Genomic DNA, 13,759 nt, shown 5'->3' on the forward strand with positions numbered 1-13,759 from the left:
AACCGTGGCCGAGCGATTCGTTTTCTGCTCAATTTCTACTCGGCCTCTTCGACGGCAGGCAGGAGGCGCGCGAAGCGTTTCGGCGGCCCACGCTCTCGTCACGGAAGGGGGCGGCAGGGCGGGACTCTCGTTTTCCGTGCGATTATTGGGAGGTGATCGGTGGATACGGGCGGGGGGGGGGAAACGACTTTCCCAGTCAACCCCCCTCCCCACCACCTTATCTCTCTCGTACCTAAACCCAGACAACTGACGGCTTCGTCTTTATACGTGGCCGCGATTGTGCAGCCGGGTACGTCGAAGGCAACTTTTAACAAAAGGCCGAGATGTGACGACGCTTTTGCGAGCGGTGCATCGGTCGTCGATTGAAGGCGACGCCGAGGCGAGAGGCAACTTCATTGTGTGGCAGCACTCCAGCGGCCCGGACTAACGGCACAAATGTTTCTAATATCTTTTATCGGCGTGCACTCGCACCCTGGAAAACTAAGTGCAATGCGGAAGCCGCATTAATTAGGTAGTATTAAAAAAAAATAACAATCCCAAGTTTACAAACAAACTCATGCTGCTGGCACTATATCGTAGCAAAATTGTGGTGCAGCTTCACGTTGTATCATTGAAATTCGCTACGGGTTAGCTAAGCGGGATGTAACGATTGTTGGGAAGCTACGCGGGATGCAACGATTGTGGGTATGCTACGTGGGATGTAACGATCACGGGGAATCGTTACATCCCTCCCACTACCACGCTGAACGAGCCCCCCTCCCCTCATCTCTATGAGCGGCACTCAATTGTAGTACTGGGGTTCAGCAAGGGGCCCCCACACCTGGCGCTGGAGGCCCAGGTTACGCACGCTGAACGTCGGCCGCGGCTTTGCCAACCGGGGGGCCCTGACGTGCAACACCGCCGACGCCACCGCGGCCTCCTCCTCGTGGCCCCACGAGGGCGGCGGAGTCGGCAGCGCCGACGCCGCGAACGCGCCGAGCGACGACGGAGGAGCGGAAGGAGGAGCGGAAGGAGGAGCGGAAGGAGGAGCGCCGCGGGCGGAGACGGGCGCCGGCCCCCACGGCAGCGTCGCCGCTCGCCGCGTCACGGCGCCGATCGCCGAGGCGGCCGAGGCGGCCGCGGCCGTCTCGGCGACGGGGGCCGCGGGGCGAGACCCGGGGGCCGCCGTTGGCAGGGAGGGCCGGGCTATCGCCTCTGGGTCGTACACGAACATGGCCGATTTGAGCTGGTAAGCCGGCCGGCGCATCACCTCCTTGGCCGACATGGGCTTGCTTCCTTTCTTGCCCTTGCCGCCCGTGCCGCCCGTGCCGCCGCCCAGCTTGTGCTGCTGCTGCTTGCCCCAGGAGGGTGGCGGTGGCGTGCGCACGGTGGACGTGGGCAACCAGGACGGGGGCAGCGAGGATGGCGACGAGGGCGTGGGAGCCCGCCGGGGGCTGTCCACCACGTAGTTCTCCATGCGGCTGCGGCGACGCGCAAACAGCTCCCCGCCTTTACCCTGTGGCACGGGTGGGGGGGGGGGGGGGGTGCCGAGGTGGGGGCACGCCAGTTATCGGTTGACCGTGTTTAGCGGGTTCGCTCGTGGGTTGATGGACGGGCGAATAGTTAATTGGCGTGGGGAGGTCGTCGGTGGGTGGGCGGATGACTAGCTAAGTGGAAGGTTGGGGTGTGTTGAGTAGGTAGTTAGTTAATTGGGTTGGTGGTTAGGCAGGCGGGCAGGTCGGTGGCTAGGCAGGTCATTGGGTGATTAGCTCGGTAAGTATTAAACTGGGTAGATAGGTGGTAGGTCATTAGTTTGGCAGGCAGGTGGCAGCATTTTTAAGAAGGTAGGTGGGTAGTTATGTTGATCGGTCTTTAAATGTGTGAGTAGGTAAATATTTAATTGGCTCAGTTGATAGATTAGTAAGTTTGGTAAGTAGGTAATTAGGAAGGTCATTTGGTACATGGTTGGGTGATTTATATATTTTTTTAATATTTAACCAGTCCAAATTTCTAATTAAAGCTTTTCACACTCAGTCTCTAGAAACACTTGTTAAAGATGCCAGAGCATTTTCAATATTTGCCAATACCATTATACTAACATAACTACAACTATGACAAAAATATACTTCTTGAGATGGCCAAATTCACTGGAAATTGAAATGTTAACTCAAAGAGCAGTCCTGTCTGTCTGACACTGCGTGAATTCACAGCGCGAGCTGTGGCACTGACACGCTTAGCGGCGTTGCGTGATTGGCATCGGCGTTTTGGTGCCATGAATGAGGTGGGAGTCCCTTCCTGTCCAATTTCCATCCCCCACACCCCATTCCTCTCGGCAGCCCTGGCACTTAGAGCCCCTCCAGCCCACCAAAACCTCGTGGCAGTTCCACCGCCTGTACGCTCGGTAGCCGCACCCCAACCCTATCGGCGCGTCGCTGACTTTGCGGTGACTTCCCGGCGGCTTCCCGGCGAACAGGCACGCGCGTGCGCACGCGCGACGAGTCGATCTAAGCGTGCGCGACGGCGGGGCGGGGAGCGTCGGCGTCGCGCATTGCCTGCAAGGTCGGGACGCCCGGCTCGCTGGCCGTGTGCAGGGGGCAGGGCGAGGGTGTGTGGCGGAGGAACAGGACGCTCTCCTGGGGCTCCTCCACAGGGCTCGACGGCTTGCTGCCACCCGACGACGGCTTGGGAGCGATGGGCGGCGGCGTCTTCTCTTTGGCGCCGCCGCCACCGCCGCCGCCAAAGACGACGGTGCCGGTGGCCGTGGCCGTGGCGACGCCAGATCCGGACCGCAGGAAGTTGGACGCCTCGGCGCCGAGGCTCAGGGAGTCGTCCTCGGGGCCGGACTCGAACCGCCCGTCCAGACCCTGCACCAGGGAGAGCAGCTCCGGGTTTGGCCGCTGCTTCTCCTTGGGGGGCTCCGGGATGGAGAAGAGGCGCTGCTTAGGGCGTCTCTGTGCCTGCTGCGTGCGGAGACGGGTGAAGAGAGAGAGAGAGACACGGTCAGGTAAACAACTAGCGGCTAGAACTCGTCCGAACCATAACCCATAATCGCAGCCAATTTTGTCAACCGGACACTGGTATTTGCCTTAACCAAAACCATCTCTAATCATAACTATCCAACCGCCCATGAATACTAGTCTTCTCACCGAACCAACTTGCCCACCGTACCGAACCTTGACCGCTAACTCTCACCTTAGCCCCTCTCTTGGCTTCTCACCTGGCCCCATTCTCACTTTTTCTTTTAACTTTTGGACATTTTCAGCTCCAGCCCTGGGGTAGGTGGCCACCTTGTCCACAGAGCCAACCCGGACGGAAGTGTCAGTCAGCCTAGGGCCTATCAACAAACACTGTGCAGAATAACTGTGACTAAGCGCGACACGACACCGGTACCAGATCTTGGCACAAATCAATTCCTTGCCGCCCAAACACAGAGATGCCAAAACTTGGACCGGTGGCAACCATATCCCTCTCCCCACCCCCATGCACCCCATCAACCACAACCACAGCGAGCTCCTCTACCTGGAGCACGCCGGTGCGCACCGCCGGCGTGGAGATCCTTTGCTCCCTCGAGGGGAGAACCTCGGCCCCGGCGCTTGCCGAGCCGTGCGGCGCCGCCGACGCCACCGGCTGGGCAAAGGTGCTCGGCGCTTCCTCCACCATCACCGGCATCGCCGCCACCGCCGCCACGGCTGCCGCTCCCTGAGCGCCGCGACCCGAGACCGCGAACGCCTGGGCGGTGCGGTTGACCGCCACGGCTGCTGGCGACGATAACGATGGCTGCAGCTGCTGATGGTGATGCTGCTGCTGATGGTGCTGCTGCTGCTGCTGGGGCGACTTGGGAGAGAAGCTCACGCGGTTGAACGGCGCCGAGGCTGGGCGCTGGCTGCCGTACCCCTCCGCCACGGGGGTGAACGGCCGCGCGCTCCGATTCTGCACGCCCGACTGCTGCTGTTGGTACTGCTGCTGTTCGTACTGCTGTTGGTACTGCTGCTGCTGCTGGTACTGCTGCTGCTGCTGCTGCTCACCCAGCTGCTGCTGCTGGGCAGGTTGCGCCGCGTGCCCCGGCTCCCCCCCGGGCCCGGAGTAGTTGAACGCGATGGTCACCGGCGCCGCTGCCGTGGTCACGCTGACCCCGTGACCCCGGGTCGGGGCCGGAGGGAGCTGCACGCTGGAGGAGAAGGTGCGAGACTGGGGGGGCTGCACTGGGCTGTACGAGGGGGGGGCGTGCGGGGGTGCACCCTGAAGCGCTGTGTGTACGTGCGTGTGTGTGTATGTGGGTGTGTGCGGGCGTATGTACATGCGCGTGGGAGAGACACATGGACAAGTCAATCGATTTCTGCGTGTACACGCATTGATTCACTGTGTATATTTAAAGTAAAAAAATAAATAGACAATTTATATTTTGTTACATTATATATCATTGAACTTTTAGTTTAACATTGACCCGATGCTACACAGTGCACTTGAACTCTTAAAACAAAAGTAACTTTTTTTTATCTTTTTTTTCTGTCTTTTAACCAAAAAATCTACTCGCAACTCTCACAGTGCTGAGCAAACGATGAAAAGTACGCGATGCAGCACGGAGAGATGCAAGCTCAGAATCGCACTGAGATGAAGGAAGAGGAGCAAAGTGATCAGGAACAACTCAATTCACACGCCCGTTGAGACAACGCACATCAGGAGATGGGACAAAGGTCAACAGATGAGAGCGGTAACAGAACGTCTGCTAAAGGAGGGAACATGCCGGAGAGAATGGCCACCGTGGAAATGGAGTGAGAAGGCGAGGGCAGGAATGAAATGGATTGTGGCATGGCGGGACTGTGAGGAATGGTGGTGGTGACAGCAGTGGACAACCCACGGCTGATGAATGATGAGTGATGAAATGATGACAATGAAGTTGAAAACAAAAACTAAAATTACCATCCGCTTGATGGCCCGCCGCGTGGCCGAGAGAATTTCCAGGGTTCTGCGCCTCGCCTGCTCCCCCCGCTCCCCCGGGGTTCTCGCGCCTGCCCTCCGCCGCTCGCTCCTCCCTCGACAGCTCCTCCACGCGCTGCCTCCTCCGCTCAAACAGCAGCGCGCCCTTGCCCTTGCCCAGCTCGGGGAGGCTGTCGCGACCCCCCCTGCCGTGGTGACCCTCGGCGCCGGCGCTCTCCCAGTCGGACGAGACGGCGTCCCACGCGTTGGGCCGTCCCTCCGTGCCCTCGGTCCGCGCCCACTCCTCGTCCTCCTCCTCCTCCTCTTCATCGTCCTCGTCCTCGTCGTAGTCCTCACCCGACGCGCCGGGAGGCTCGCCGCCCTCGCCGTCCGACGCCATGCCGTAGCTGACGAGGGTGTAGCGCTTGACGCGCTGCCGGCGTCGGCGGAACATGAGGATGCCGCGCGAGTCCGGGCGGGGGCTGCCGGGGTCGGCGCTGGGCGCGCGCGGCACCGGCGAGGCGAGGGAGTGGGCGATGTTCTGGCACCGCCGGCGCACCTCCTTCTGCTGCTTCTCCACCAGGCTCTCGCCGCGGTTCAGTCCTAAGTGAGCTGGGGAGCGGTGGTGCAGCGGTTAGCGCTGCTACGGTCAGCGCGCTGCCTTACGAAATCCGGCGGCCCGCGCTCGATTCCCGGCCACGGTCAACGTCGGTGACGATTGTCTGAACCGGTCCTGGCTCTCCCCTAGGTCTACTCAGCTTCAAATGAGTACCTGGTGCGGTGTGTAAGCGTCGCCACTCAGGAGACCAAGGCAGATATTCGTGGCGCTGGCCACCCACCCCCTCGTGTGCCGTTCCGACCTTCTTAGGTGCTCGCTAACAGCACTTGCACCACAACTATGTTCAGGCTATTGGGGAGATCTTTTGTCTCCGTATGAGTGTTAGTGTAAGTAAGAGTGTGTGAATTGTAGTGTGCGTTCGCGTATGTGTGCTGGTGTGTGATGTGAGTGATTGCATTCGCGCATGAGTAATGAGGTGGGCGTTTAGTGCACATTCCCTCGCAGCAGTTTGACAGACACAGAGCAGCGTGACACAAGCAGCATAGACAAGATGCAAGCCCGTGACCAAATCACCTGGCATCAGCCTGATCTCGGCAGATCCCAGAAGCTAAGCCGGCATGAGCCTGGATAGTGCTTAGTCACCGTGCATGCCAGGCTGACATTGGCAGTTGCGGAGCTGGGCCACTTTGTGATCAGCCGAGGCCAACCCCGTCAAACCAATTGACGTGACAGTAAAACTTCTCTGATCCCGCGTCTACGCTCCCAATCAGGCTGCTCAGGGCCCACGCGGCTTGGGGAGGCCCTAAGTCAGCAGTGCGTCGCCCCGAGGGCTGTGACGTCACACAATGACGCGCGTGTACGTCACAGGCAGCGCGGCGGTCTCAGCGGGCGTTCAATTCACAACCGCCACGCTGGCGAGACGCTTCCCGCACGCTGGTGCAAGACAAAGACAAAGATCCCCCGTGAAGCCTCAACAGACGGTTGGGGCGAGTGCTGTTAACGAGTGCCTATGAAGGCCGGCACGGCACACGAGGGGGTGGGTGGCCAATATCACGCTCTCGCGCCTTCGTCTCCCGAGTGGCAATGTTTTTATACGCTGCACCAGGTACTCATTTGAGGCTGAGTCGACCTAGGGGAGGCCCAGGACCGGTTCAGATAATCGTCACTGGTGTTGGCCGTGAGCAGGAATCGAACTCGGGTCGCCGGGTTCGTAGCGCGGCGTGCCCACCGCCACACTGCCGCTACCCAACACACGCAGATACACACGCAGACACGCACGCAGACACGCAGACAGACACGCACGCAGACACGCAAGCAGACACACACACAGACACGCACGCAAACACGCACGCAAACACACACACAGACACGCACGCAGACACGCACGCAGACACACACAGACACGCACACAGACACGCACGCAGACACGCACGCAGACACGCACGCAAACACACACACAGACACGCACGCAGACACGCAGGCAGACACACACACAGACACGCACGCAGACACGCACGCAAACACACACGCAGACAAGCACGCAGACACACACGCAGACACGCACGCAGACACGCACGCAGACACGCACGCAGACACACACACAGATACGCACGCAGACACACACGCAGACACGCACGCAGACACACACGCAGACACGCACGCAGACACACACGCAGACACGCACGCAGACACGCACGCAGACACACACACAGACACGCACACAGACGCATCACAGCGATAATTAACGGCGCTAACGCTGACCCCTGTCGTAATGGCGGCAGGGGATTGATATGAGAACGGGATAAGAATAGAGAGCCCTTACTCATGCCTGGATGTCAGCCTATTAATACACATCCTGTGACATGCCCGCCAAGGCGTGCGTGCTGGCTGACATCCAGGTGTAACGCTTTGGGACAACGCGTGTTCAGATGGCGTAACAATGGGAATGTCACCTTGATCTGCAAAGCATGCTGGGGAGATCCGTTGTGTTTTGCCTGTTAAAGGCATGTATTTGTGTATGCATGTATGTATAAGCCATGCTTTTGCGACCAATATCATCCATAATAGAGGTTTTTTTTGGGTTAGATCGCGTAAATATATATAAACGTGTCGTTAAAACCCGCCACCACCCGACACAGCCAACTAGTAAGGGTTGTCACGTAAATGGAACATCTGTACTCAGATTGTAAATGTTGTGGCTTGGCTCTCCAACACACCGGTGTGCTGTACTAGTGACGAATTGGCCACGTTCTGTTTACGTGACAAACCTTACTAGTTGGCTGTGTCGGGTGGTGGCGGGTTTTAACGACACGTTTATATATTTACGCGATCTAACCCAAATAAACCTCTATTATGGATAAGCCATGCTCTTTGGTAATTGCAAAACCAGCTATGGCTTGCTGGTGAGTACCAAGAGCACGAAGCTGATCCAAACCTGACAATATTAATGTCTTTTTGGTATGCTTCAGAACGCCAATTGGTAGTCTAAGTTGATTGGCATCTTGGGAAATTTTTTTACGAAATAATAATATATGCAGACAATCAAGACTGATGTAAATTCTAAATATATTATAAGATGGTTAGGAATCTGAAATTTGGCACTTATATGAAATTTAATCTGCACACATAATTAGAAATATGAAAAATATAATGTATGAAATGTGGGATCCCAAAAATACGTACCTAATTGGTCCATGGAAATGGGACAAAGTGGGTGGCATTAGACAGTGCCCCCCCCCCCTTATTTCTATCCTTGCACCAGGACCCGTATCAACCACGCCACTGCCCCCACCCAACCCCCCCTTCACATTATATATATATCAAACATTTTAACGGATACGGCCCACTGAGCTATATAGTAGCTCTTTTTTAGAAGCAACCTGACCATCACAAATGATCGCTCAACGAAGTGGCTTATCACGTGGACATTTATAGCAGCAGCCAAACACTTTGAACGAGTGGCGTCGATTCTAAATGTGGAGGGAAAAAAACGGAGGACCCGGAGAAAAATCCACTCGAGCACGGGGAGAGCGTGCAAACTCCAAGTATACAGCAGCAGGCGTCACGGTCGGGATCGAACCTACGACCTCCTGTACACCAGGCGAGGTCGTTAACATCCCGGCAAATGTGGCGCCCCGATCAACTTTTGGTGGGGAAAAATAATAACAATATTGACCATGTCAGTGAACATCGGCCCCCTCCGCCCCCCTGCCCCTCCCCCAACCACCCCCCCTCCCCGCCCGCCCCCCCTCCCACACGCACTCGCTTGCTTCGCCTTCTCCTTGTACGTGGCGATGAGCTCCTCCTCGTCCACGATGGCCACGTTGCGCAGGGGGTCCACCTCCCTGGTGGCGGCGCCGCCTGGCCCACGCACGGCCAAGTTGAGGGTGAACGCCAGCGCCGCCTGCCCGTCCTGTGCCGCCGGGGCCGCCGCATCAGCGGCGTCGTCGGCGGCGTCACCCCCCCCGTGACCCCCCGAACCCTCGCCGTCCCCCGCGTCGCCCTCCTGGCCGCCGTTGAGGACGATGTGCAGGGAGCTCTGCTTCGGCGGGGCGGCGCTTCCGTTCACGACGTGGCCACCGGACCCCGACGTTCCGTTCACCACCGCCTGCTTCAGGTGCTGCTGCTGCTGCTGCTGGTGGTGGTAGTGGACGAGCTCGGACGTCGAGTCGTACTCGCTGAGGTCCGACACTTCGACGCCGTCCGCGTGGTAGAGCCCCGTGTCGCCGGACGCGGGGCCGGACGAGGAGGCGAACGAGGTGAACGAGGGCTGCTGCTGCTGCTGTTGCTGCTGCTGCTGTTGTTGCTGCTGCTGCTGCTGGGTGGGGGAGGACCGGGGGCTGCGGCGGTGGCCCCACGGGCGGTGCGACGAGGCCCAGCCCGGGTCCGTGTTGGCGTCGCTGTCCGTTTCGCCGAAGTAGGCATCGCTGTCCGAGGCCGAGGTGAGCTCCTGGTAGCTGGACGCGCGGAGACGGTGGCCGCCCTCGGCCTCGGTGAGGTTCCTGCATCTGTGGGCGCGCATCGAGAGGCGTCGGGAGCCGCGCGTTAGCGGGGGTTAGATCGGCTGCGTGCGTGTAATGTGGGGAGCGGTGGCGCAGTCGTTGCTGCTTTCACTCTTTTTTTTCTAGACTTTCGTGAAGGGTTTGGGGTAGGTTAGGTTTAGGTTGGGGTGCTTGTCTTAAAAATGTATATCAGCGTTATCTTAATGATGTGCCCCCCCCCCGCCCCCCACGCCCCCCTCCCCCCGGCCCCCCCTCCCCCCGCACCTGCCCACAAGGATGTCCAGGGAGCCACCGCCGGCGTCCACGAGGTTCATGGCCTGGGTGTGCGTGAGGCCCGCGCACGGGTTGCCGTTGATGGCCACCACCTCGTCTCGCTCGCACATGCCGGCTCGCGACGCCGCGCTCCGCTTGCGCATCTTCAGCACGGACGGGTGGAGGGGTGGGGGGGGTGAGTGGGCACAAGGGGGAGCAGAAGAGCCTCAGGGAGTAAGTATGTATGCATTCGGTTGTTTATCCACTTTCTTGCCGTTGAATTGTATCGCATAGCCAAATCGCAGTAAGTGTAACAGTTCATCAGATGACAAGATCAGTAGCAACATAACGATCGAGGGTTGTCTTGGAAAACCTTGAACATAAGAGTAATTCCTGCAGTCACGAAAGCCCCAAATCAAGTTCAAACTTGAATATATAGTTCAAAAACAACCTATGCTTGCGTCCCCGCAGATGACTGCACAGTGTACTCAAAATGTTTTTTTTTCATCCACTTAAATCCACGCGCTCTCAACAAAAGCTCTCTGGACAATGAGAGGTTGTCGGGTTATCACGTGTTTTGTCTCAGACACGGCCTCAATTCTCCCATCCTCAGCTCAGAATCAAGTTCAGGTGCCACTCGCCACTGACGTGAGCCGTGGCCGGGAATGAAACTCGTGGCGCGGCGCCGCTAACTGCTTCGCCACTGTGCCCCCAAAGAGGAAAAGAGAATCTTCTTGGTTCTTTCGTTAAAGTCACGTAGAATGTAAATAATAAAATAATAAAAATAAAACATATTAAAATCATTCTCACGACGTTTCGGCCACAACGCAAGGAGCCGTCCTCAGGTGGAGAACAGGTCTGTCGAGAAGACAGAGTCTGAATGACACACAGCAGGCTTGGAGCGTCTATTTAAGCTGGGATGGAGGAGGAAGAACGCCTTGACAAAATAATTTGCATATCAAGAGGAATTTAGCATATTTATGGGAAATGCAGATATGCGATTAGTACTACTTGTGAAATGCGTAGGAGGTTTGGCGGGGGGTTTAAAGTCATATTATGCCCATGCATTATGCAGGATTAGCAGCATCAAAGGGAGGGGATAGGGGTAACATTAATAAAGGGAAGGAATGTTAATAGTATGTAGCTGCAGTAACTAAAGGAAAAGAGAAGTAACATTACAATCCAAACCGTGAGTCACCACCCCTCTGGGGTTGTCTTCGTGCATTCGTGGGAACTGTTTTTGAAGTTTTGGAGGCCAGGGAGCCAATTGGGGTTCATTTTGAGGAGCTCAGAGGCGCGTGAAAACTCGACTTTGAGAGGGCGACATGTTCCTTGTTCCTCATGTCTCACGTTTGGGTGGCAGGGGTCGTGGTGGCGTGGCTGTGGGGAAGGTGGAGGGGGTTAAGCTGCCCTCTTTCACCCATTTTATTGCCATGTCCATGACCCCCCATCGTCATTCGGAGGAGGTCAGGACTCAGGCCGGTAGTAAATAAAGGAAAGCGTCGTGTCATTTGAGGAGTTACGTTGTGGGTAACAGAGGCCAGAGCAGTAAAATGTTATTGCACTGAACCTCTATACTACCCCGTGTACGCTCCCCGCCTTCACCAATCCACACTGACTGGCGAGGTATAGCATGTTTGGACATTCTGACCCGCCCCTCCTGGACATCTGTGAAAAAGAAGAGCTTCATAGCTCATCGGATTTATCCTGCAGTCTAAATAAAGACACTGATTCTGTATAGCAAAACACCCATGGCTGGCACGGTGTGGGGAGGCCTTCATCCAGCAGCGGATCGACAAAGGACTGTACACTGGCAGTCTATTTAGAGATACTGCACTGCTCATTGTGATTGTTATATATATCTTGAATTGAGCTGCAATTAGGTCGACTCAGCCCAAATCGGGGTGTTCGGTGTTGGCCACGCCACCCGTTCGTGTGCTGTGTCGGCCTTCAGGGCACGCTTGTCCTCATGTGTGCTCAATAAGCGTGGCCAAGTGGGAGAGAATTGCGCTTGACGATGCGTGGTTAGTGCTTGTTGACATCCTGCATTCGTATTGGGCATTCAGCAGCCCAGGCAGGGTGGCGAGGTTAACTTAGGTGCTGCCGCTGTTCACTTTGAAAGTTTCGTCCAGAAATGACCTTGAAATTTCTCTCTAGCCCCCCCCCCCCCCCCGTTCTCTCTGGACCCTCCCTTTCCCAGCCACTATAGATCATCCCCCAGTGGGAAATGTAATCTGAAACACCAAGGTTATTGACAGAATGGGCAACATTTAAAAATTATATATTAAAAGGCTTTCCGGTGAAGGACTTTTCCCAAGGCTTGGGTGGAACCACCGTTTTAGATCGGCGTCTGATTTTACGATCACAGCCTCCGACCGCTCCTTTCCTGAGGAGGTGAGGGGCTGGAGCAACCCGCCCATGAAAACTCTGGCGAGCGATTAGAGCCACGTGCAAAGGCTTGGCACGTCTCGAAGGTGCAGATCCCCGCTGTGCAGTAAGCAGCCGGCGAGGGGTGGCCGGGTTGGTTCAGAGGTCAGTGAGAGTCGAGTTGGCAACACTGACACCTGAAGATGGAAGCTTGTGTTGCCTCCGAAACGTCGTGATTTTTATTTTTATTTTACTTTTATTAATTTTAATTTGAAGACCTACGTGACTTTACCGAAAAAACCTAAGAATATGAAACGAGGCTTTAGCTTGTCGTCTCCAAACTGGGCTTGCAACTGGAGCGAGGTGATGGTCACCGGTTACTGTACAAAAGCGGAATTATGTTCAACGTTTATTTTTTGTCTCGCTTACTTAAACTGGCAACAACAAAAAATCAAGTTCTGAATAAAACGTTACAAATATCACAATGACCATTTGACTGCCGTATCGGGAACATTTATCTGTAGGTGGCTGTGTGGGAAAGTGAGTCCGCCCCTCACGTGTGGAGGGGCAGACTTAAAAAGAGATCTCAGAAGTAGTTTTGTGACATCACCTTCCACGGGTCGTTTTGAACGCTCCTCGCGGGGTGATGCACCACTGGACTGGTGGCGTCATCTCACGACGTCACGCGAATGCGCAGAAGTGGAATGCAAGTGCAGAACACAAATATAATTGTTGCAAAAAAAGTACACGGTGCCATTTTAATACGTGCACTTAGTCAATTGTTTTCTTCATTACCCACCACGTGAATGTGGAATTTCCGGCTGAGAAGAGTAAGCGTGAGATGAAAACTCGTTTCTTTAGAACTGCTCTATGTGTGCGCAGTTGGCTACGTACGGCGCGAAAGAAGTTCAACACACACATACAACACTCCAAACTCCGTCCCGGCTGGAAACCACTTCAAATCGTTTTGGCTTTTCAATCGTGACACGCCATCCCGCTGTATTCATGGAGTTCGCTGTTTTTTTCCCGATGCGTCTAATCTGATGCGACGCGCAGACGGAATGGAATGTCGACGCTTTTCGCGGCGCAGATGAAGATGACTAACGGTCGTGCACCATGTGTGCTCTTGTGAACACAACAGAGAGAGAGAGAGCCACGGAGGGTTGGCGTGACACCTGCACGTGTCTGCCACACGTTAACGAATAACAGAAGTGTGGCGGTGGGGGGTGGAGTCGGGGGGAAGGTGGCGGGGCACACCTGTGAAGCGGCCTTTTGGAGGCAAGGGTTGGTGGATCAACAGACTCTTGAAGCCACGCGTGACAACATTGCATCGTATTGCAGTCAAGCGCACGTGTTACACTCCGTGCACGTACATCACTTTTGTCAATCCACGACTGGATGGATGGTGGCCTCCCCACGCTGACGGCAGTGTACACCAACGACAGGCGTCCACAATCTACAACCTGTGCGGCGTGATCCAGAACCGGCTTTCCACGCCACCCGCGCTGCGTGCCAGGTGGAGTGACGGGGTGACTTGAGGGCCGCGAGGAAACCGCTGCCGTAGCCTGAACTCGAATGGCCCCGCTGAATGAGGCTGAATGAAGGAAAGCGTTACCCACGCCTGCAACGTCTTGGCATGCGGCGACGTTCAACGAATCATTTCCTCCGTCCTCAATTGTCCACG

At 56.2% G+C, this 13,759-nt stretch overlaps 1 protein-coding gene across 1 annotated transcript in view; it reads right to left on the reverse strand.

Moving 5' to 3' along the window:
* LOC133350539 (synaptopodin 2-like protein) overlaps positions 1-13,759 on the reverse strand; it is a 52,647-nt gene that overhangs the window by 21,191 nt on the left and 17,697 nt on the right. The window contains exons 2-7 of the mRNA XM_061564919.1: positions 9,721-9,872; positions 8,717-9,462; positions 4,900-5,499; positions 3,499-4,226; positions 2,532-2,939; positions 1,250-1,495 (exon numbers count right to left, since the gene is read on the reverse strand). Coding sequence (XP_061420903.1) covers positions 1,250-1,495; positions 2,532-2,939; positions 3,499-4,226; positions 4,900-5,499; positions 8,717-9,462; positions 9,721-9,872 — 2,880 coding nt within the window. The remainder of the gene's footprint in view (positions 1-1,249; positions 1,496-2,531; positions 2,940-3,498; positions 4,227-4,899; positions 5,500-8,716; positions 9,463-9,720; positions 9,873-13,759) is intronic.

Source organism: Lethenteron reissneri, chromosome 34 (genome assembly GCF_015708825.2).
Source record: "Lethenteron reissneri isolate LAM-NWPU_2019-01 chromosome 34, ASM1570882v1, whole genome shotgun sequence".
In the NCBI taxonomy this organism is placed as follows: domain Eukaryota; kingdom Metazoa; phylum Chordata; class Hyperoartia; order Petromyzontiformes; family Petromyzontidae; genus Lethenteron; species Lethenteron reissneri.